This window comes from Peromyscus leucopus, chromosome 10 (genome assembly GCF_004664715.2).
Source record: "Peromyscus leucopus breed LL Stock chromosome 10, UCI_PerLeu_2.1, whole genome shotgun sequence".
Taxonomy (NCBI): Eukaryota; Metazoa; Chordata; class Mammalia; order Rodentia; family Cricetidae; genus Peromyscus; species Peromyscus leucopus.
The window spans coordinates 11789518-11814855 of NC_051071.1; the positions used below are offsets into that span (position 1 = coordinate 11789518).

The 25338-nt window shown below is 40.5% G+C and overlaps 1 protein-coding gene across 4 annotated transcripts in view; it reads right to left on the bottom strand.

Annotated features, from left to right (window-relative positions):
* Usp34 (ubiquitin specific peptidase 34) overlaps positions 1 to 25338 on the bottom strand; it is a 190767-nt gene that overhangs the window by 160310 nt on the left and 5119 nt on the right. For all 4 annotated transcript variants that reach the window (XM_037208944.1, XM_037208945.1, XM_028876366.2 and 1 more), the window contains exons 2-3: positions 14385 to 14472; positions 2412 to 2832 (exon numbers count right to left, since the gene is read on the bottom strand). In XM_037208944.1, coding sequence (XP_037064839.1) covers positions 2412 to 2832; positions 14385 to 14472 — 509 coding nt within the window. The remainder of the gene's footprint in view (positions 1 to 2411; positions 2833 to 14384; positions 14473 to 25338) is intronic.

The window sequence follows — 25338 nt, forward strand, 5'->3', positions numbered from 1 at the left end:
TTTCAATAAATAAGTAAATAAACTGAATGAATGAATGAATGAATGAATGAATGAATGAAGCCAGCATGTGAATGATTAGCATCTCAGCATTATGGGAAGCAGAGTGTCCAAGATATGAATGAGGACTAGACATAGAGTTTAACTGACAGGGTCTTTGCCTAGCAAGTTCAAAGCCCTGTATTTTATCCCCAGCATCCCATAAGCAGATATGGTAATTTTGCTTATAATTCCAGCACCCAGGATGTACAAGAGTGAGTTCAAGGTCATCTTCTACTACACAGTGAGTCTTAGGCCAACCTGAACCCAGTTTATAATCATAACAACAACACTACTTTCCTCCCCACCTAGAGACTCTCACCACTTCTTTGAATGCTGAAGGCCCTTATGAACTGTATCAATCACCAAAATGTGAAAAAATTTATTCTATGCCATTTCAGAGGAAACCAAGATGCCTTACAGCTTCTACTTTTGCCTTCCTCAAACACTCCTAAAATCACAATGTAAAGAAAATTGTTCACCTGAGTAGAAGCCGAAGCCATGGAAGAAAATACAAGCAACCTATACAAAGCAGCCCAACTGGTGAGACTTACGACTTTAACCCATTCATCACTAAGAATGTAGTACATGAATGAGTCCCACAAACCTGGCAAGTGAACTCCCATTCTCATAGAATGAAAAGTAATAAATGACTGTGCTGAGGCAAATACAACACCACACAACTGTCTCAATTCCTTCTTTCTTTTTTAAATTTATTTTTATTTTATGTGCATTGGTGTTTTGCCTTGCCTGTTATGTATGCCTGTGTGAGGGTGTCAGGTCTCCTGGAACTGGAGTTACAGACGGTTGTGAGTTGCCAAGTAGGTACTGGGACTTGAACCTATGTCCTTTGGAAGAGCAGTGAGAGCTCTTAACCACTGCCATCTCTTCAGCCCCCAATTTCTTCTTTCTATAAATACAATTATCTTCACAAATCTTAAATTACTAAGCTTCTGAAAATGCTCACAAAAATAACAGATACAGCTGGGCAGTGGTGGTGCAAGTCTTTAATTCCAGTACTCGGGAGGCAGAGGCAGGAGGATCTCCGTGAGTTCGAGGCCAGCCTGGTCTAAAAAGCGAGTTCCAGGACAGGCTCTAAAGTTACACAGAGAAACCCTATCTCGAAAAAACCAACCCCCCCCCCCCAAAAAAAAGATACAGAATTAAACAGCTAGCCTTACAAAAGAAAATACTTTTTTTTTTTTTTTTTTTTTTGGTTTTTTTCGAGACAGGGTTTCTCTGTGTAGCTTTGCGCCTTTCCTGGAACTTACTTGGTAGCCCAGGCTGGCCTCCAACTCACAGAGATCCGCCTGGCTCTGCCTCCCGAGTGCTGGGATTAAAGGCGTGCGCCACCAACGCCCGGCAAGAAAATACTTTTTAAAGTGTATAATTTGTTAAGCCCTGTTTGATGATTAAAAATTCTAGTCTGACATTAAAACCTCTATGTAGTTCTTTTACCACAACTACTAATTTTTTTTTTTTTTTTTTTTTTTTTGTTTTTCGAGACAGTTTCTTGCGTAGCTTTGCGCCTTTCTGAACTCACTTGTAACAGCTGCCTCGACTCACAGAGATCTACCTGGCTCTGCTTCCCGAGTGCTGGGATTAAAGGCGTGCGCCACCACCGCCCGGCCACAACTAATTTTATGTATATGTGTGTGCTTAATTGTATGTTTTCCCATCACATGTGTACAGGAACCTAAAGAGGTCAGAATCCCTGAAGAGGTTAGATCTCCTGGAACTAGAGCTGCAGACAGTTGTGAACCACTGAATGGGTGCTGGAAACAGAACCTGGGTCTTCTGCAACTATTATTTTTATTTACTTTTGATAGTGTTGGGACCTGAACTTAGGACCTCATGCAAATGATAGGCAAGCACTCCATCACTGAAGTCTATATTATTATTTTTTTAAAGTCATAGAAGAGCATAAAAATGTTTAAATCACTTAAAATTTAAGTTCTGTAAATTCAATTATAAATATACAAATTTTCAACATAAACTGTTACAGAAAGGTCTGGAGAAAATAATTTTGACAACATCAGTAATTTTTAGAAAAATTTCCATCAAGCTGGGACATGATTGTGCACACCTGTATGAAATCCAAATTCTCAGGCTGAGGCAAAGGTATCAAACCTCAAGGCCAGCTCAAGGATACACAGAAAGTTCAAGGTCTATAGACTGCAGGACTATACAGCGAAACCCTGTCTCAAAAAAAAAAGAGGAAGGAAGGAGAGAGAGGGGATGGAATAGGGCAGGGTAGTCAGAAAGAAAGGTCACCATCAAAATAACTAGTTTCAGTCATTCACAGGTAAGGAGAGGGCTGACAAGCTCAGCAGAACTTGGTAATATAAAAGAGCCGTGGTATCTATTTTACATACCTCTATAGTAGGATGAGTATTATGCTTGTAAGCAGTATATAAGGGAAACTGAATTTGAAAAATTTTTGCTACACACAGTAATAGTTTTTCCTTCTCATCTGTACTCCATAAACTAAAAGGATCAGAACTCTTTGAAGATTCTTCCTCAGTCAGATTACAAATTCTTGCAGAGTTTGATTTTTTTTCTATTGATTTTTGTCTTTCTGCATTTCCTTCATTACATTCTCTATCTATACTCAGTGGTTCTTCCGCTTGATTACTCTCATCTTGCCACGTGGAATCTATGTTAATGGTAGCACAATGTTTACAAAGCTGGTCCCGGAGCACTTGAACTTGGGCAATCACTAAGTTAATAAGTGCACATACTACTTGGTTAAAAATCTCCAAATGCTTATATTCCTTGAAGCAGCACAGACATTGCCTATAAGAGAAAATAAAATGCAATAAATAAATGCTTCCTAGAGAGGGAACAATTATACATTTTAATAAGTAACAGAAGAAGTAAATACTAAAATACTTTTTAAAAATATCAATGTTTCCCCCTTCTGCTAGGGTAGTACTGTACTGACTTTTAATAACAGAATCACAGGCCAGTTATGATGACACATGCCTTTAATCCTAGCATTTGGGAAGCTGAGAGGCAGGTGGATCTCTGTGAATTCAAAGACAGCCAAGGTTATAGAGATCCTCTCTCAGAAAATCAAAAAAAAAGTAATAATAATATAAAATTTTTTTAATAAAGCTTTTTTTTATATTCTACTAACAAAATTTATTATCTAGCTACATTTTTAAATGAACAATTTGCCTGAAGATTGCTTGGGGTGGGTATTCTGAACCTATCTCAAAGACCAGACACATTCAGGAACACAAAACCCTCTCTTCAATGCCAGTAAAAAACAAAAACTGGAAGTGCCAAGTAAGTATTACATACATCCTAGTTCTTGTAAACAAGTTCAATTAATAGCTCAAGGCCTGGCATACTTCAGGTAACTAAAAATCTTGTTAATCAATAACTAAATTATATACACAATAAGTACCTAGTTTTAACTTTATTAGTATCCAAAGACTGAAGACAGATAATCAGCTATTATTCATGACTTATGCCTTGAAGTATTAGCAAAATGTCTCCACCACAGTCCAAATAGATCACCAGCACACTGTATGACCACACAGAAAAATAATCTCATTTTTATAGGTTTGATAAACTTGGGAGTATGACCAGAAGACCACTGGCACATTGTCATTTGTAAAGCAAACCCTAACTTTCTTCTTTGAGTGTAGAAGGGACTCATTTCCAATGAATAGCATGTGGTGGAAATTAAAGGATGGGACATCTAAGAATAGGTCATAAGGACATTGCAACCATGATGTCATTAATAACAGTACAACTGCCTATAGCAAAAAATTATATGAGGCCTCCCCCAAGCACTAAATTTGACAGCAGATCCTCCAGCCCCATGAAAGTCTCCAGATGATATCTTGACTAAAACCTTATAATAAATCCACAGAATTAATCAACTATGCCATTCCAAAATTCCTATGCCACTGTGATCCTGTCTCTAATAACTTAATTCAATGCTATTTATGGAGGAATCTGTTACACTGATGAAATAAAAGTGCTTTTACTTCAAAGGTCTCTGCCAGTTATAAAAGTTCGTATTACCACGCTGGGTAGCGGTGGCGCACGCCTTTAATCCCAGCACTCAGGAAGAAGAGCCAGGCAGATCTCTGTGAGTTTGAGGCCAGAGCAAGACCCAGGACAGGCACCAAAAAAACGACACAGAGAAACCCTGTCTCAAAAAAAAGTTCATATTACCATGATTTCTAAGGAATTTTTTAGAGACAAGGTCTCACTATGTGGCTCTGGATGGCCTAGAACTCACAATGTAGACCAGGTTGGCCTCAAACTCAGAGATTCACCTGCCTCTGACACCCAAATGCTAGGATTAAAGGTATGTGCCACAACCCAGAAAGATTTTTCTTTCAGTCTCTCTCCACCTGGGGGGGAGGGGGAGGGGTGGGGGAGGGAGGAGGGAGAGAGAGGGAGGGAGAGAGAGTGTCAGTCTCTCTCTCTCTCTCCCTCTCTCTCTCTCTCTCTCTCTCATGCCTCAGAAGGGCACAGGAGGGCATCAGATCCCCTGGGTCTGCAGTTACTGGCAGCTGTGAGCCACCAGACAGGGACGGTAGGAACTGAACCCGGGTCCTCTAGAAAACCAACAAGCCCTCTTAACCACTGAGCCATCTCTCCAGCCCCAACCCCCAAGCCATATTATAATTTGTATGAGGAAAAACAAATACAATGCTTTTACCCCAGCATCGAGATCCAGATAGATCTCTCCGAGTTGAGGCCAGAGTGATTCCAAAGTAAGCTAGAACTACAAAGTGAGACACTCTCTCCCAATCTTAAAACAAAAAACAAAAATTACTCAAGGGCAATGGTGGCATCCGCCTTTAATTCCAGCACTAATTCATTAGGCAAACGCAGGAGAATCTGTGAGTTCAAGGCCAGCCTGGTCTACAAGCAAGTTCCAGGACAGTAAGAGCTACAGAAAAACCCTGAAAACAAACAAACAAACAAACAAAAAAGTACTCATAATGTTTTTCTGCTAAACAGCCTGCCTACCTCTTATGTCCTATATCCCTTTTTTTCTTTTTCAATACTGGGGGTCAAATACAAAACTTCATGTACACTGGGAAAGCCCTCTAACTGTCGAGCCACATCCCTGCCCATTTTTGTACACTGACAGGGTCCAGGCTGATCAGAATCCTCTTGCCTTAAGAACTCCAAAATTAGGGGATTACAGGCATGCACCACCACTCAGCGTCTTCCTATAATACTAACGGAAAACTATCTTTAAAGTGAGAAGCCACAGACTTAGGCATTTTTATTATTAAAGCTAGAATTTGAGTTCCTAAAGATCTTGGCTAAGACTTAGAAAAGGAAAGATAAATTTATTTTGAGAATTAGTTGTCAGAAAATGGGAATTGAGGCTGGAGATGGCTTAGTGGTTAATAACACTAATTGTTCTTCCAGAGGACCTGGTTTCAGTTTCCAGTGTCCACATGGTGGATCACAACTGTCTATTATTCCAGTTCCACAGGATCCAAATGCCCTCTTCTGGCCTCTGCAGGCACTGGATGCATGTGGAGCAGAGGAGATACATGTGGGCAAAATGTCCATAACATAAATTTTAAAAAAGAAGGGGGGGGGCATAAAAAGGAAATGGGAATTAAGGTGGGTGGCAGTGAATGCCTTTAATCCTAGAATCAGGAAGGCACAAGCAGCTAGATCTGCAGGTTCTAGACCAACAAGAGTTCTAGACCACAGTGAGACCTTGTCGAGAAAAAACATTGGGAAGACTCAGGAGTCAGGAGCCTGAGTCAGGTGTGCCTGCAGTAGGACAGAAAAAGGAGTCAATACAAGGTTTCAAGCAACCTTCCTTGTCCAATAGCTAAACTATCACAGCCAAACTAAAGGATAGATAGATCTCTTAGAAAATATGAGTCCATAAGAAAAGCCTACTTTGAGGCCAGCTGGTCTACAAAATGAGTTTCAGGTCAACCAAGCTACACAGTGAAACTCTGTCTCAAAAAAAAGAAAAGCCTGCTCACCATTTATACCTATCATAATAGTATAGATCATCATTTTAAGATGTCCCACCCACAGAGAATATCCAACTTTGCTGTGTCCTTGTCTTAACCATAAAGGACAGCCAAGAATAAGTCTTTTTAAGAGCAAAGAAAAGGACCAAAACAAACAATAAATAAAAAACTATCACCAAAGATGACAAAAACAAACAGTAAAAAGATCGAGCCTAGCTTGGTGGTACACACCTTTAATCCCTGAATTCAAGGCCAGCCTGGTTTATATAGCAGTTCCAGGATTCCAGGGCAGCCAGGGCTACAGAGTAAGACTCTCTCAAAAAAGAAAAAAAAAAAGAAAAAAAAATGTGAAATCCACAAAGAAGCAATAAAAAGTTAAAATAATAATAATGAATTTAAAAAAACTCAAAAGTAAATACAACATAGAATTTTCTAGTTTCCTTTCAATTACTTTGATAAACTGAGTCCAAAAGCAACTCAGGGAAGGACAGGGCTCATTTGTCTTACAACTCCAGGTTACAATCCCTCACTGAGGAAAGACAAGTCAATCTGGAAGCAGAGGCCATGGAGAAAGGCTCCTTATTAGCATAGTCCCACAGCTTGCTCAGTTTGCTTTGTGATAAAACCCATGACACCCGCCACAGTGGGCCATGCCCTCCTATATCAATCATTAATCAAGAAAATGCCCATAGTCCTGGCATCTCTGCCATGCTGGGGTCACCACTGTAGCTTAGGCTGCATGTTCACCAATGGCCTCTCCTGGGTTCCCTTCAAAGACTCCAACCCTGTACCACAGTGTCAAGCCTCAGCTTCTCTCCATGACACCTTCAATCCTGGGGCTTCCAAAGCAACTGAGGCTACACTTGAACCAATGACCTTTCCTGGCCTCTCACACCAAGCATCAGTCGCTCTCCATGATCCCTTTCAAAGGAAGGTTTCAGGGCCAGCACTTGGGAGGCAGAGGCAGGCACATCTGAGTTCAATGCCAGCTTAATCTACATACCGAGTTCCAAGACAGCCAAGGCTACAAGGTGAGACCCTGTCTTAAAAAAAAACAACAACCCAACAACAACAATGTAACTTTTCACACAGCCAAAAGCAGCACCATGTGTAAGACTCTTAAACATTACCAAGTTCAACTGCCAACTTGAGAAACGGAATTGGCTTCTCTGGACTACAGCTTCTGTGTATTGGCCCTGAGGAAACTGTCCCAGTAAGCAAAGGTTTATTTCAGTGTACTATCCTTCTGTTCAGAGCTGATTCTTCAGCCACAGCTGACCAGAAACCATATTATTAATTCAAACATCACCACAATGGCCCTGACACAGTTTTTGCTTCTCTATGAAATTCTATAAGGCAGGCCTCTATCATGTGCACTTCTCTAAACACCATTGTCCAAGTTTCCACAGAACAGGCCATTAAAAGTTTTCATCAATGGCTTTTCCAGGCCAAAGTTCCCAACACTTCCACAGTCTTCCCCGACAACATAGTCATGTCTATCACTACAACAGCTGCAACAGCTGTCTGGTTCCAATGTTCGTCCTAGTTTGCTGTCTGTTACTGTGTAAAACACTTGCCAAAAGTGACTCCAGGAAAAAAGGGTTTTGCTTGGCTTACACTTCCTGATCCACAGTCCATCACTGAAAGAAGACAAGGCATAAAACTCAACCACTGCAGGCCTGAAGACAGGAGCTAAACAGATTACCATGGAGCAATGCTGCTTACTAGCTTGCTCCTTAGGGCTTATTCCTACTTCAGGACCCCTGCACTGGGGTAGCACTACCCACCATAAGCTGAGCCACCCCACATCGATCATTAATCAAGGAATATTCCACAATCTAATGGAAGCAATTTCTGAGTTGAGGTTACCTCTTTCCAGATGGCCATATATTATTTAAAGTCAATATAAATTAAGTAAAAAAAGAAAAAACACTAACCAATACAATCACAAGAAAGCAAAAACTTTAACTGTACTTTCTAATACTTAGAACCTAACAGATATTAGGTTATTAAAAGAATGTTATAAAAACCAAAGGAGGGGTTACAAAAACTGGGCCCTTTACAGTTGAGCAAAGAGCTCAATATCAGATCATTTGTCTTTGTATATATGAGACCCTGGGTTCAACCCTAACCACCATTTAAGATAAAAGGCTTTTTAATTGTACTGTACATAGACTATTTGCATGGTTTTTTCTTTTTTTTCCCCCCTCGGGTTTTTCAAGACAGGGTTTCTCTGTATAGTTTTGGTGCCTGTCCTGGATCTCGCTCTATAGACCAGGCTGGCCTTGAATTCACAGAGACCCACCTGCCTCTACCTCCTGAATGCTGGGATTAAAGGCATGTGCCATCACCACCCTGCTTGTATGCCTTTTAAATAAATAAATCATTTATCATTTTAAAACCAATTAAAACCTTAGCAACTTACAATACATAACAGAAGGTCCAAACAGTGAAACTAAAACAATCTCCTCAAAAGAAAAACACAAGACTGATAGTGGGGAGAAAAAGGAAAGCATACATACAATCAAAGACCAATAATAGAAGACAGATGGAAGTCAGGAAATAAATAAAAATTCTCAAGGTTCTTTAGTATCTTTCTTTCAAATTATTTGACGATTTAAATTTACATAAAGAGTACTAATGAAAGATGAAAACATCAAGATCAAAATTAAAGTGAAACTCAATGGAAATGTATTAAATGTATAGAATGCACAAAATGAAATTACTAATCAGAAGAAGGAATACATCTAAAGCATAAACACTAGTTCTAACAGATTAATAAGGAGTTTAAGATTTTTCATAAATGGTCATATGCTAATCCAATCAACCACAGCTTTTAGGGGTTCTTAAGTAAAGCCTAGATATTAGTTACTGAGACTTAATTATAGAGTAATTTTCTGCTGGAAGTAATACTTTCCCTTCTGGTTTCCTGGAATCTGTTCTCCCTCCCACATGGATGTGCCTATATAAAAAGTTGTAAGATTCAGGGCTGGAGACATGGCTCAGAGATTCAGAGCACTGGCTGCTCTTCCAGAGATCCTGAGTTCAATTCCCAGCAACTACATGGTGGCTCACAACTATCTATAATGAGATCTGGTGCCCTCTTCTGGTGTGCAGACATGCATGCAGGCAGAACACTGTATACATGATAAATAAATAAATAAATCTTTAAAAAAAACAGTTTTAAGATTCACATGAGAGAGGATATGTGGTGTTTGTCTTTCTGAGTCTGGGTTACCTTACTTAATGTAATTTTCCCAGTTCAATACACTTTCCTGCAAATGGCCTAATTTGGGGGGAGGGGGTTAAACAGGGTTTCTCTGTGTAGCCCTGACTGTCCTGGAACTCACTCTGTAGACCAGGCTGGCCTTGAACTCAGAGAGTTGCTTGCCTCTGCCTCCCATGTACTGGAATTAAAGAGGTGTGTGTTACGACCACCACCTAGATATTCTATTTTTCTTTACAGATGAATAAAATTTCACTGTGTATATATATATCCCATATTTCCATTATCCATTCTTCTATTGATGGACATCTAGGTTTATTATATTTACCTGCTACTGTGAAAACAGTAACAAACATAGATAAGCAAGTATCTGTAATAAGATGTAGTCTTTCGGATAGATGTCCAGGAGTTGTATAAATGGATCATGTGAAAGTTCTATTTGACAAGGCAGTGGTGGCACATGTCTTTAATCCCAGCACTGGGGAGGCAGAGGCAGGTTGATCTCTGAGTTTGAGGCTAGCCTGGTCTACAGATTGAGTTTCAGCACAGCCATGCCGTGGCTCCGGGGAGAAACCCTGTCTCTGGAAAAAGACAGTTCTATTTGCAGCTTACTGAGAAACCAGCACAACGGTTTTCGTAAAGGCTGCTCCAGTTTGCACTCCCACTATTGCGTAGACCCTCTCTTTGCAGCTCACGCTCGCTGTCAGCTGTTTGAAGGTGACCACTTTCAGAACAGAAAGGCCTACCCAAACATACACCACTTATAATTTTTGAAATATAAGAGAGAAATCCTAACGCTTTCAAGGAGGGTAATTAATAGTGACAAGGGAAAGCTAAGGGGTTAAAAACTACTCAAACTGCTGGGCGCCATGGCACACATCTACAGTTCTACACTCAGAAGACTGAGGTAGGAGAATCAAGTTTTAGCCCAACTCTGGGCCAACTTGAGCTACAGTGTTTCTAAAGGAGATTTAAAAAAAAAAAAAAAAAAAAAAAAAAAGGTAGCACTTCAGAAAAACAACACTGGATCCCTGGAATATAATGAAGTGCTACTTCCACAATTCTGAGAGAAAATAACTTTCCACCCAGAATCCTGTAATCAACAAAAACATATGTAACAAAAGCACACACATAGACTAGACTAGACACTTTAGACATGCCAAGTCCAAAACTCGTGTTTTTACATATAACTTTTCTCAGAAAAGGTCAAAGTAAAATAATAAAGCAATAAGCACTCAAAAATGCAACTGAAGAAACATGGCTAGGGAAGTAGCAAAGGCCTGAGGAGGAGGTCTGAGGAGAAGCTAGCCTAAGAGCAGACAACACAAACTGAAACTCAAGGCTGCAGTGAGAGGAGACTGGGCACAAAATAAAAACAACACATCACCACTCAAAGGGGGGGGGGGGGGGGCTCACACCTTTAATCCCAGCACTTGGGAGGCAGAGGCAGGAGGATCTCTGTGAGTTCCAGGCCAGCCTGGGCTATACAAAGCTACACAGAAAAACCCTATCTCGAACTCCCCCACCCAAAAAAGAGCTTAGGAAGAATTTGTGATACATATACAGAAAATTACTCACATGAAAAAAAATTAGTAGAGTCTCCATGAAACAAAAAAATGTCTAAAATATGAAATGAACTACTTAACATTTTGGCACCTCTTTGAACAGCATTTTTACTTTTACAAGTATCTAAGAATTGATAGCAACTATATTAAAAGGACATGATAAAGTAAAAGCCTATATATCATAAAAGGAAGGTACAGTTTTTCCTAAAATTGATATGAAGCAAGAGCTGCAAGATAATACAATTTTAAAAAAGCAGAATATTAAACCATTACTTGAAAACAGAAAAGGATTGAGCAGGGGACTTTAAAAATACAATATACTTTCTCTTTCAATTGCATTTTGGGGTAGAGCCTGGAACATGCTTTATTGGCCATGCTGGCTTCTAACTCAGATGTTTACCTACCTCTGCTGATATAATGTGCCACCACACTTGCATCAGTGACTTTTTTTTTTAATTTATTTATTTTATTTCTTGTACACTGGTGTTTTGCCATGGGTCTCAGAACTGGAGTTACAGATAGTTGTGAGCTGTCATGTGGGTGCTGGGAATTGAACTTAGGTCCTCTGGAAGAGCAGCCATCTCTCCAGCCAGGCTGCCTACTTTGTACGGGAAAAATAAAACCTGCTGAATGTTGTAACTGCCACAGCAAACACCAGGGGTCCGCTAGGTCAGCCCACAGCTGGTACTCAAGACTAGTAATTCAGCAGTGCTTAAAGGAACTGGATTACTTAGTAAACCTCACCTTGATTTTACAGGTTTTCTTTTTTTTTTTTTTTTTTAAAGATTTATTTATTTATTATGTATACAGTGTTCTGTCTGCACACACCCCTGCAGGCCAGAAGAGGGCACCAGATCTCACTACAGATGGTTGTGAGCCACCATGTGGTTGCTGGGAATTGAACTCAGGACCTTTGGAAGAATAAGCAGTGCTCTTAACCTCTGAGCCATCTCTCCAGCCCACAGGTTTTCATTGTACACATTTTGTTTGTTTGTTGAGACGAGGTCTAACTATGTAGCCAAGACTGGCCAGGAACTTAGGAACCTCCTGTACCATCTTCCAAGTTCTGAGATTACAGGCCTGGGTAAGATGACTCCATCGAAGGCTTTCATCAGTCTATTGACTATCTTAGATGTGAAGAATTATTTATATGAGCTAACTCTGGAGGGAAATACTTTAAATAATAATAGCAGTATCTTTTTATTTCGTTTGTTTGTTTGTTTTTGGTTTTTTAGTCAGGGCCTCACCACGTAGCTCTGGCTAGACTGGAACTCAAGAGATATGCCTGTCTATGTCTCCCATGAGCTAGGATTAAAGGTATGTCCCACCATGTCCAACTCAACCATTGTTTTTTTTATTCTGTGTGAGTGTGTGAGTGTGTGTGTGTGCACCACATGTGTGCAGGAGCCTTCCGAGATCAGGAGAGGCACTGGATCCCCTGGAACTGAAGTTACACAGGGCTGTGACAAACTGGAGTCCTCTGAAGAGCAGTAAGGACTCTCACCCACTGGGCCATCTCTCCAGCCCCCAACACTTCATTTCTAATTTTTCTTTCCTTGTTTTGTTTTTTGGTTTTTTTTTTTTTTTAGATTAACTGTTAGTAGCTATTTACCCCATAAAAGAAGCACAATCTTAAATTTAGGCAATAATATTTGTTCAAGTATAAGAAAATAACAAGTGGGGCTGGAGAGTTGGCTCAGCGGTTCAGAGCACTGACTGCTCTTCCAGAGGACCTGGGTTCAATTCCCAGCACCCACATGGCAGCTTACACCTGTCTGTAACTCCTGGATCCAACACCCTCACACATACATACAGGCAAAGTACCAATAAAATGTTAAAAAAAGAAAAAGAAAACATCAAGGCAGGTGGTGGGGATACACACCTTTAATCCCAGCACTTGGGAGGCAGAGAAGTAGGGGGACCTCTGTGAGTTCGAGGCCGGCAGTTCTATTGAAGGTCACATGAAATGAAGGTGCTACCACTGCCCAGCTTAAACTTTTTATTATCAGCCATACTATATACCTTCATGTTACAACACATATGTTCACTGATCACTAACTTCAAGTATTTTTTAAGTTTCTATTTATTGCCCAGTGTGGAGGCACACACCTTTAATCCTAACACTAAGGAGGCAGAGACAGGCAGATTTCTCTGAGTTTGAGACCAGTAGGTCTATACAGTGAGTTCAAGGATAGCCAGAGCTACAAAGTGAAATCCTGTCTCAAAAAAAGAAGAAGTTTATATCCATATAGTGCGTGTGTCCCTGCACACACGTGTTAATTTATGTATTGGTGCCATGGCACATGTGGAAGTCAGAGAACAACTTGTGAAATAGTTCTCTCCTTCCACCCTATCAACGTCCCTGGCTTGAGCCTCGGTTATCAAGCTTAGATTTAGTAGCAGGAGTCTTTCCCGTGGAACCTGGTCTTTGTTCCACTTTAAACATTTTTCTAACTCATAAAAATGTCAGAAAGATTAGTTCAAATTGGGCAAAGCATGTAAGTGAAAAGATATTTAGTGGGGGGCTAAGGATATATGTAACAGTTATTTAGTATATACAAGTCCTTGAATTCAAATTCCATCCTGATCTCCCCGGAAAAAAAAAAAAAAAAAAAAAGATTACTAGAGGGCTGGGGATATAGCTCAGTGGTAGAGCCCAGCAATTAAGATGCTGGGTTTGAACTTCAGCACTGTAAAAAAGATTGTTTACCACCACCAATTAAAATCACACAGAGACATTTATTCTTTTCATATTGACTGTATTAACAACTATGATCCTTAGAGTTTTATTCTCTATATTTTAAACTTATGTATTATATAAAAGTTGATCTGGCCGGGCGGTGGTGGCGCATGCCTTAAATCCCAGCACTCGGAAGGCAGAGGCAGGAGGATCTTTGTGAGTACGAGGCCAGCCTGGTCTACAGAGTGAGATCCAGGAAAGGCACAAAGCTACACAGAGAAACCCTGTCTCGAAAAACCAAAAAGAAAAAAAAAAGTTGATCTGAGCTGGGCATGGCAGGGCACGCCTTTAATCCCAGCACTTGGGAAGCAGAGGCAGGGGGATCTCTGAGTTCGAGACCAGCCTGGTCTATAGAATACGTTCCAGGACAGCCAGGGCTACACCGAGAAACCCTGTCTCAAAAAAACCAAGGGAAAAAAGAAAAGGAAGGAAGGAAGGAAGGTAGGTAGGAAGGAAGGAAGAGAAAAAAACCTATCTCTCAAAATAATTGAGATATTATATATAAGTAAATTTTATGCATATATATACATATACACACATACATACATACACATATATAAAAATAATGTCTTTCAAAATTTTGGCCACTCATTTTTAAAGAATGAGGAAAAGGTGAAAGAAAGAAACAGATTTTTATGTTGTTTTATAGATAATGTCATAATCAAGCCCATGACTAAGGAAAAGGTAAAATGACTGAATGTTGATAACTACCATTTAATACAAAAAAAAAAGAAAAGAAAACCATGTAGTAAAACATCCTTGAAGAAAATCTAATGACAAGTAATGGCAATTTATACAATTTCACCAAGTTAATCTTCAAAATACCTACAACTGCATACCTCTGAGTCCAGGAATTGATATAAGCAAATATTTTGAGAGTATGTTCCTTTCTGAGCTGCAGTCCATCACCACCTTCTATATCTGATACTGAAATAGAAGGATAAAAGTAGAAATGTTAAACCAATATTAAAGCCAATACTTTAAAAATAAAGCTTAGCTCTTCTTCACGCACGTGTCTCTCCCACAGGCCTGTACACTCTCTATCCCTGCATTTTCTAATAAACTCTTATAAGCGGAAAAAAAAATAAAAAAAATAAAAATAAAGCTTAGATACAAATGCAAATATCAATTATTTTGCTTTCATTACTGAAATAAAATCTTGAATACTGAATGTAGTAGCTCCTAATGTGTGACCATGACCAACAGTAACCTGGAGAGGAAAGGGTTTATTTCACTTAAAGGTTACAGTCCACCATTAGAGGAAAACAGAGCAGAGAGAAATGCAGCTTACTGGCTTGCTACTCATGGCTTGCTCAGACTGCTTTCTTATTTTGTTTATTTCTTTTGCCCTTTTTTTTGAAGGCTTTGTTTTGTTTTGTTTTGTTTTAAGACAGGGCCTCTTTATGTTCCAGACTAGCCAGGGCTACATAGCCAGATAGTAAGATCCTATCTCAAAAAAATAAGGAAAAAAAAAGGCCTAGCTAATCAAAGTGTTTTTAGGATTGACTGGATTTTTATTTATGTATGTGTGTGACACTGTGTGAGTACATGTGTCAGGTGCCAGCAGGATCCCCTGAACTAAAGTTACAGGTGGTTGTGAGCTACCTTGTGGGTGGTGGAAACTAAATGCAGATCCTCTACAAGTGTAGCGGATGCTCTAAACCACTGGGCCATCTCTCCAACCCAAATGAAATACTTTAAAAACCAAGAACAATTTAATTCTATTCCTACTCCTGCTGCTTACGAACTGTCCTATTTGGACCAAATCATTCCTCTTGACTCCTGTGAGGTCTGTAGTGTTATAGTGTTGGAAAAGCTAAAGAAGTACACAGATAGCATGAGATTTTTTTTTTTTTTTCTTTGCCATTCCACTTCTCTTTTCCCAGACGATAAATATGCTCTAAGAAACTCTTATAATTCTGGGCAGGAAACCACAGCTTCTATCTAGCAGGCCATGTGATCATGAAGGTCAACAACAAATACAGTATATATCCAATGAACTGTTTGACAGGTTATGTGTATTGAATGCATTTTCTGTTTACATTTCCAATTTGTTGCCTGGTTTTTGTTGTTGTTTCGAGACAGGGTCTCTCTGTGTGACAGTCCTGGCTGTCCTGGAGCTGACAAAGATGAGATCCACATGCATCTGCCCCTGGTGTTGGGATTAAGGGTATGTGTCACCATGCCAGGCTGAGTTTTTGTAGTTGGTATTTTTGTGTTTTGTTTTCGGTGGGTTTGTTTGTATTTTTTTTGGGGGGGGGTGCATTTATTTTGTGTACATGTGTTTTATTTGTTCTCTCCTCTTACCGTGTGGGTTCCAGGAATCAAAATCGAGTCATCAGGTTTAACAGTAAATTGCCTTATCAACAGCTGAGCCATCTCCCCAGCTCTAACATTTCTTCTTTAAGTGACTATATAATATAGCAAAAATTTCTCTTGTAGTTCCCAAAATGGAGAAAGAGGAACAGCAATCTAAAACAATGTTTGTCAATTCATACTATTCCAGAAGCATCATCAATTAAAGCTTCAAATTCAAAGGCACTACAACAGTGGTTCTCAACCCTAATGCAGAGCCTTTAATACAGACCCTCTTGTAGTGACCTTCAACCATAAAATTGTTTCCTTGCTACTTCATAACTGTAATTTTGCTACTGTTATGAATCATAAATATATGATATGGAGGATACCTGATATGTGACCCCAATGGGATCGTGACCCATGGGTTGAGAACCACTGAGCTAGAGATGGCTCAGCAGTTGAGAGCCCTGGCTGCTCCTTGGGAGGACAAGGGTTCAGTCCCCAGCACCCACGTGACAGCTCCCAACTGTCTCTACTTCAATGGCTGAAGGCACTGCCTGCATGTGGTGCTCACACAACAGGCAGACACCTGTGCGTGAAACAGGAACGTCAAATGAAAGGTCAAGTTTCACAACCACGTAACCACAGACGCAGTACTCTTCATTACTCCCAAGACTTGGAAGATTTAAATTTGGATACCATTAACATACTCTCACACAGGCTCAGTATTCTGTACCTGAAATGCTTGGAATTAGAACTAATTCCAGACTTCAGAATTTTTCAGAATTTAAAATAATGGTGCAGACTTTACTAGTTGAATATGCCATTAAAAAAAGTTAAAGCTGGTGGTGGGGGATGGGTGCTGGAGAAATGGCTCAGTGGTCAAAAACACTTGCTGCTCTTCCAGCTAACAAGAGTCTGGCTCTCAACATCCATGTCAGGCAAGGTCAAGGGATCAGAGATCCTCTTACAGCACAAACATTTGTATACTCATAAACAAATAAACAAGCAGAGTTTTTAATGGAGCTGGCAAAATGCTCATCAAGTAAAAATTACTGCCTCCAACCCCTAAAACCTGAAATTAATCTTCAGAACCCACATGGTGAAAGGAGAAGGAGAGAACTATCCTGCAAGTTGCCTTCTGAGCTCCACACGTTCCATGGCATGCTCTCTCTCTCTCTCTCACACACACACACACACACACTCACACACACACACACACACACAAATAAATGTAATTTTTAAAACTTTAATTTTTTTTAATTCAAAATTTAAATTCTAGCATCACACTGATTAGAAAACATTAGGTTTTAGGTTTAGTGATGATAATCAACCTCTATTTCTTCATCAACTAGAAGATATTGTCTCACTTAATATATGACTTATCTTGATATTTGGGGAACTCACCCTGGGAAGGAAGATGGAAACAAAACATCATTAGAATAAAACAACAAGCCAGGTGGTGGTGACACTCACCTTTAATCCTAACACTCAGGATCCAGAGGCAAGTGGATCTCTGAGTTTGAGGCCAGCCTGGTCTACAGAGAGAGCTAAAGGACAACAAAGACTACAAAGAGAAACCCTATCTTGAAAAACAACAACAAAAAGCATAAAACAACATTGTTGGCCACATTACACCACTTGACAAGCAACGATGAACAGCAGCCTGTTATCTTCTTACTCTGAACACAACGTGAAAGGCTCATCACTGCACAGTGGTAAAGGCCTATAATCTCAACACTTGGGTGGCTGATGCAAGAGGGTCTTGAGTTCAAGGCCACATAGCTACATAGCAAGAAACTGCCTTTTGGGGTGGAAGGTGTTGGAGGGCCGCACTGAGAGATGGCTCAGTGTTTAAGAGCACTGGCTGCTCTTCCAGAAGATATGGATTTAATTCTAAGCATGCATATGGTGGCCCACAACCATTTGTAACTCCATTTCCAGGGGATACAATATCCTCTCATGGCCTCTGTGGGCACAAGCATGCACATGGTGCAGAGATGCCTGCAGGTAAAATACTAGTACATATAAAATGAAATAATAATAAAATAAATCTGGGGCGGGGAGGTAGGCTGGAGTTGGCTCAGCAGGTAAGAGTACTTTTTGCTCTTGCCGAGGACTGGGTTTGATTCCCAGCACTCTTATGGTGACCAAGAACCATCTGTAACTCTTGATTTCAGGGGGTCTGACACCTCTTTGGATCTCTGCATGCTCATGTATATGCATTCAGGCAAAACACTCATACACATAAATTTTTTTAAAGAAAAGAAAGATCAGGGGGCTAGTTACGTTATAGTATGACCAAATACTAGAAAACTATATTAAGACTATAAAAGGTATAATTTAATTGGACACTTATATGGAAAAGATGCTGGTATCTTTTCCTCTTTTGTCAGTGGTCTTATTATGTAGTCCAGGCTAGCCCTGAATTCACAATCCTCTCAGATTCCCTAGTTATCTATTGCTGGGATTACAGGCATGTGCTACCACATCCAGCCTTAACCTGTGTTTATAAACATTAAGAGCGAGGTAGCACGATCAATTTTAGGCTAGTTTGGATTACATGAGAGCCTGTCTTAAAAAATAGGTAGGTAAGTAGGTAGGTAGATGATAGATAGATAGAGAGAGAGAGCTGGAGAGAGAATTCAGTGGATAAGAACTCTGATGTATAAGCATGAGGCTCTAAGTTGAAATACCCACAGGCAAAAGTCAGATGTGGCCACAAAGGCCTCTAACCTCAGCATTGTGGAGCAGTGAGGCAAATCTTGAGAGCTCACTGGCCAGCCACAACCTCATGTTTCAGATTCAGTGACAGACTTTGTCTCAGGGGAATACAGCACAGAGGAAACATCTAATTTCTTCCTTTGCCCTTTACTTGTACATTGACTGACATGCATTAATCCCAAACACACAAGTGTAAGAGGACATACACAACATTATAGGAGAGATGGAGCTGGTGGTAGAACACTTGCCTAATATGTACATGACCAGGATTCAATCTACAGCACCGAAAAAAGGAGAAAAAAGTAATAATTTTAGAGGGCTGGAAGTGTGTTTAAAGACAGTGCTTCCTTATTATGTACAAGGCCTTGTGTTCAATCACCAGCGCCACAAAATAAATGATATTAGAGGTAGGTATAGCTCAGTGGCAGAATGGAGACCCTTAGTTACTCTCTGTCATCAATAATAATAATAATAATAATAATAAAAGGCAACATATAAAATTTGCTTATTTAAACTAAGAAGCCTGAGGTAGCCAAGTGTGATGGCCTACACCTTTAATCCCAGCAATCAGAGAGGCAGAACCAGGCAGATCTCTGTGAGTTTGAGGCCAGCATGGTATACAGAGTGAGTTCCAGGACAGCCAGGACTGTTTCACAGAGAGCAAATTATGTACAAAAATGCCATTATGAAACCTATTACTTTGTTAATTTTAAAAAGTGGCTAGAAAGATGGCTCAATAGTTAAGCGCACTGGCTGCTCTTCCAGAGGACTTGGTTTGATTCCCAGCAACCACACAGCAGCTCACAAGTGTCTGCACCTCCAGCTCCACAGGGTCCCACGCCTTCTTCGTGCACAATGCAAAGACACACATGCAGGCAAAATACCCATTACACACAAATAAAATTTAAGGAAAGAAGTAAAAAACAAGACAACCATCATCAAGGTTAGATGAAACTAGCTAAATTTTATACTGCATAAACTTTGTTTTCACTGTAAATGTCTATGGAAAAGAAAAAATATTTCAAAGTATAACATCAGGAGTCAGCAGTTAAATGGTTTTAACTTAACTAAAAACCAATTTTGGTTTTCTCCCACCTCCTGTTGGTTTTAATTTTATTGTTTGGTTTTGTTTTTCCAAGACAGGGTTTCTCTGTGTAGCCCTGGCTGTCCTGGAACTCACTCTGTAGCCCAGGCTCTCCTTGCACTCTGAGATCCACCTGCTCTGGGCGTGCAACACCACAACCCGTCATTTTATTATTTTTGCTTGTATGTGGTGCTGGAAATATAATCCAGGACCTCACCAAAGACTAAAGGGAAAAAATTTAAAAAATTTAAAAAAAAAAAATGTAATCCTGGGCCTTATTTAGTTAACAGCACAGAACATAAGAAACGCTGGGCTGATGAGATGGCTCAGTGGATAAAGGGGCCTGCAGCCAAAGCCTGACAACCAGTTCAATTCCCAGGACACACATAAAGAAAAATCTGTAATTATACACATATGATGAGTTCTTTGAAAGATAAACTTTTATTTACATCCCAAAGAGAAACTCAGTATTTACCCAAGGCTGCTGAAACTGTATATCCATGGTAAAGGTGTTTAATTTACTACAAACATTTAAAAGGCTTTGAGTAAGTTCAAGGTCCTCTTCAGGTACATATCAAGTTTGAGACTGGGTTACATGAGACCTTGTTTCAAAAAAACCCAAATAAATAAAAGCTTCAAAAATTAAATTAAAATTTTGAGTCTTCAAGTAACATACAAATACATAAAACTTCATGATTAGTACTTATAGCACTAGAACTACAGTTTAAAAATCAGCAATCTAGGGGCTGGAGAGATGGCTCAGAGGTTAAGAGCACTGCTTGCTCTTCCAAAGGTCCTGAGTTCAATTCCCAACAACCACATGGTGGCTCACAACCATCTGTAATGAGAATCTGGTGCCCTCTTCTGGCCTGCAGAGATATGTGCTGACAGAACACACTGTATACATAATAAATAAATAAATCTTAAAAAAAAAAAAAATCAGCAATCTAGCCAAGCACGGCAACACATACCTTTAATCCCAGCACTAGGGAGACAGAGGAAAGCAAACTCTTTGAGTTTGGGGCCAGCCTGGTCTACATATACAGTTCCAACCAGCCAAGGCAACACAGTGAGCAATCTCTAGGCCGGCAAGATGGCTCAGCAAGTAAAAATGATCCTCACCAGCCAGCAAGCCTGACAACTGGAATTCAGTGCCTGGTACCTACAGGACAGAAGGAAAACACCCACTGGTTCTCCCTGACCTCCACATGCAGACTGGTGCACACACAGATGAAAACACCAATCTCCTACAGACCCGAACTATACTCACTTCACATACAAATAATCAGCACCAACTTTATAGATCAAGTTCTCATAGACAATTGTAAGAAGCATTGTCTGCATAACTGCAAAAAATGTAATCTGGAGGCTGAAGAGATGACTCAGCAGTTAAAAGCACTTGCTGCTCTTGCAGAGGATCCAATCAGTTCTGAACATCCACATGGCAGCTCCCAACAGCCTGTAACTCCAGTTCCAGTGGATCTGAAACCCTAACCTGACTTCTGGTGGCTGCGGCACACATGCAGTATACATACATACATATTCACATTCAGGCACTACATATATACATACACATAAAAATTAGAAGAAAATATCATCTGTAGCTATTATAAACTATATAAAATTTTATTAGCAAAGAATGCTGGCTCATGCTGTCCTTCTAGCACTAGAAAACTAAAGCAGGTGGATAGTTGTGAGTGAAATCAGTCAGAGCTACTGAATTCCGGTCAAGTATAGATCAAAGAGTGAATCTGTCTCAAACAAACAAACAAGATCATCCTCTTCCTAGTCCTGTCCTCAACCTCCTCTTGTTCTCCCATAAATTCAGATATACTATGGCACTGTCCTTTATTTAACCACTTGAAACAGCAAAATAGCCAGGCGGTGGTGGAGTATGTTTGGGAGGCAGAAGCAGGCGGACCTCTGTGAGTTGAAGGCCAGCCTGGTCTATAGAGTGAGTTCCAGGACAGCCAGAGCTGCACAGAGAAACCCTGTCTCGAAAAACAAAAAAAAACAAAAACAAACAAAAAAAAAAAAAAACCCACACACAGCAGAATAAGCTTTATGTCTATAGTCCTACATCCAATGACTATTTTCCCCTTTTCTTACTTTGGAAGAGATGGGCCTCGTGCAGCCCTGACTCACCTCAAATTCCCTATGTAGCTGAGGACAACCTTGCACTTGTGAGCCTACTGCACCCACCTCCTGGGTGCTAAGACTACAGGTGTGCACCACAAAAATAGGCTTTATGGGGTAACAGGATCAAACCCAGAGTTCGGCATGCTAGGCAAGCTTGCTACTGACAGCTATATACCCAACCCATGAAACTTTCTCTCTTTCTTTTATAGGGTTTCTCTGTGGAGCCTTGGCTGTCCTAGAACTTGCTTTGTAGACCAGGCTGGTCTCACAGGGATCCACCTGCCTCTGCCTCCTAGTGCTGGGATTAAAGGCGTGCGCCACCACCGAAGGCAGGCAAGCAGTTCTCAAAGACAGCCTCACCCATGCACAACCGACCCTGGAAGACAACCAACAATTCTTCTGGAGATGCCAACTGTCCCGTAAGTTTCCATGCCTACCTGCACTAGCACCTTACATCATGAGGAAGGGGCTGCCACAAGCCCCACTGTTCCAGAGATACGCCATGTTGCTACAACAGGTTTGCTTGAGAATCATTTAATACTTTAGGGCCATGTACTTGGACTCCACAAGTACACCCAGAGAAAGCTGCATATCCTACCTTCACATAAGTTCCTTGAAAGCCATGCGCTTTTATAAACCAACAAAGTAACCAAAAGCTGACCTAATACAATAAGCTAAGTAAGAAACAGTCTGTGGCCTGGTGACAGACCAGGGTCCAGGGAGCAAGGCTGCCCCAGAGTGGAAGGGTAGAGACGAAGGGTTCTGACCTGCGATCCTCTCAGACTCTGAACAAGATCTAGCTTCCCAGTGAATGGCCAAGGCCACAGTTTCAACCAGGACACAAAGTGCTGGATGTCTAGAAGAACCCAGGCTATTTTCTTGGTTAGGGTCATCATTTTCTGACTAGCCTATATATAATAATATAACTATTATAAATAGTTGTTTGCCAGGGGCAACTTTTTGCCATAGTATTTGTACACAGATATAAATAGATAAATGGATACCACACTTGACCAAAGTGACTGGAGGAAGAGTTTGACACTCTTGTTTGTTTTTTGTTGTTGTTTTTGTTTCTCTGTGTAGCTTTGTGCCTTTTCTGGATCTCGCTCTGTAGACCAGGCTGGTCTCGAACTCAGAGATCCGCCTGCCTCTGCCTCCCAAGTGCTGGGATTAAAGGCATGCGCCACCACAGGCAGGCGGGAGTTTGACACTCTTTATTAGAACTAGTCCCTAACTAAAATCTAAGAATTATAGCTTTGGCCTAGCAATAGCTTACCATTTCATCAAATGCAGCTACTCTTTCTGAAATTCCCATAAAACGAATAAAAATTGTTCTACGTTTCTAACGCAGCATCCTCAACCCCCAGATTTGGCAGTTCATCATTTCTTCTTTGCTAACTGTTCTATCAATAAAGACAAACAAAATCTACACATTTCCCCAGTTCTTGCTTCCTCGGAGAGAATGTTCTCTCTGTTCCTTTGCTGAATGAAAATGGAACATAAAGTTCTGACAACCTTGTTTTAGTAGAGATACGGATTCCGCAAGAGCTCACATTACTTTGGCTCCTGCCTGCAACGCTCCTGCAGCTGTAGTTTCCAGATGGGGACTGAGGGACTGAGGGAGGAGGGCCAAGGCTAGCTCAAGATTCGGGTACAGTGTTCAGAGGGAAGTCACCTGTGAGGAAGCTTTTACAAAACACTTGTTTGAGAGCTGCTGATGTGCAAGGTGGCTTCAAATCAATCCTATGTATGTTTGTGAACTGGATATATCAAATCTTACCTCAAAAAATTCATGTGGTACTAGGGATTAAACAAACCCAGGGCTTCACATGTGTCAGGCAAACTTTCTACCAACTCAGCTGCATTCACAGTCCAAATACTACCTTTTTTAAAACTATATATATATTTGCATCTGTGTGTGTGTGTGTATGCATGCACACTATATCCCCTAGAACTGCAGTCACAGATGGTCGTGAGGTAAGATGCTGGAAGCTAAACTCCAGTCCTCTCCCAAGAGCAGCAATCATTCTTAAGCACTGAGCCATCTCTTTAGTACCACTTTTTTTTTTTTTTTACATTTATTTTTGTGTGTGGCAAGTGTGTCAAAGTCAGAAGACAACTTGCAGGAGCTGGGTTTTCTCCATCTACCAAGTAGGTTTCAGGAACGGCATTCAGGTGGCAGGCTTAGCAGCAGATGCTTTTTCCAGTTGAACCATCCTGCTGGGCCCCAGTATTATCGCTTTAAAATCTTTTTTTTTAAGCCCAGTGTGGAGGCATACATGTATCAGGAGACATAGGCAGGCAGATCTCTGAGGCTAACCTGATCTACAGAGCCAGTTCCAGGATAGGCAGGGCTACAGAGAAACCCTGTCTCAAAAATCCAAAAGAAAAAAAAATCATCTTTAGGAGCTCAAGAGATGACTTCAGGTATTTAGAGCACTGTCTGTTCTTCCAGAGTTCAATTCTCAGTACCCACACGATGGCCCACGACCCTCTATAACTGTAGCCCTTTGGGATATGATGCTTTCTTCTGGTGTTCAGGCATACAAGCAGACAAAACACCCATATATATAATACATAAATAAATCTTTTTTTTTTAAGGTTTATTTTTATGTATGAGTGTTTTGCTTACATGTAGGTATGAGTGCCTGGTGCCTCCAGAAGTCAAAAGAAGGCATCGGATCTCCTGTAACTGGAATTACAGATGTTGGTGAGCAACCATGTAGGTGCTGGGAATCAAACCCAGGTCCTCTGCAATAGCAACAAATGTTCCTAGTCATTGAGCCATTCCTCTAGCACCTCTACCACCATCATATTTACACACAACACACACACACACACACACAAATATGCCAGGTGTGGTGGCTCACACCTTTAATCCCAGCACCTAGGAGGCAGATCTGTGAGTTCCAGGCCAGCCTGGTCTACATAGTGAGTTCTAGGACAGCCAGAACTATAGAGTAATCAGTGTTCATTACAGAGACAATGCTGATACCTTCCTATGTTAATACTACATATTTTATAGTGCTTCATCATTTATAGATATTACATTATAAAGCTTTTGAATTACAGCTGATCATGGCAGTTCATGCCTATAACCTATTCCTTGGGAGGCTGAACAGAACTATTTGAGGATAGCCTGGGCTACAGAGTGAGACCTAGGCCCAAAATACAAATAAATAATATTTAGATGGAAATTGTAAATAATTTATGTTAGCCAGTGCTTCAAATATTAATTGGTTAGAAAAATAATAACTTAAGATTTCCCAAGGTAAAAAAAAAATCTGCAGCTGGGCAGTGGTGGCGCATGCCTTTAATCCCAGCACTTGGGAGGCAGAACTAAGTAGATCTCTCCAAGTTTGAGGCCAGCCTGGTCTACAGAGCCAGATCCAAGACAGGCACCAAAACTACACAGAGAAACCCTGTCTCGGAAAAACAAAACAAAACAAAAAAATCTGCAATTGAGACAGTACTAACAGCCAGGCATGGTAGTCTGAAACAGGAATATTACTTGCAAGTTCCAGGCCAGCCTAGGCTAAAAAGCAAAA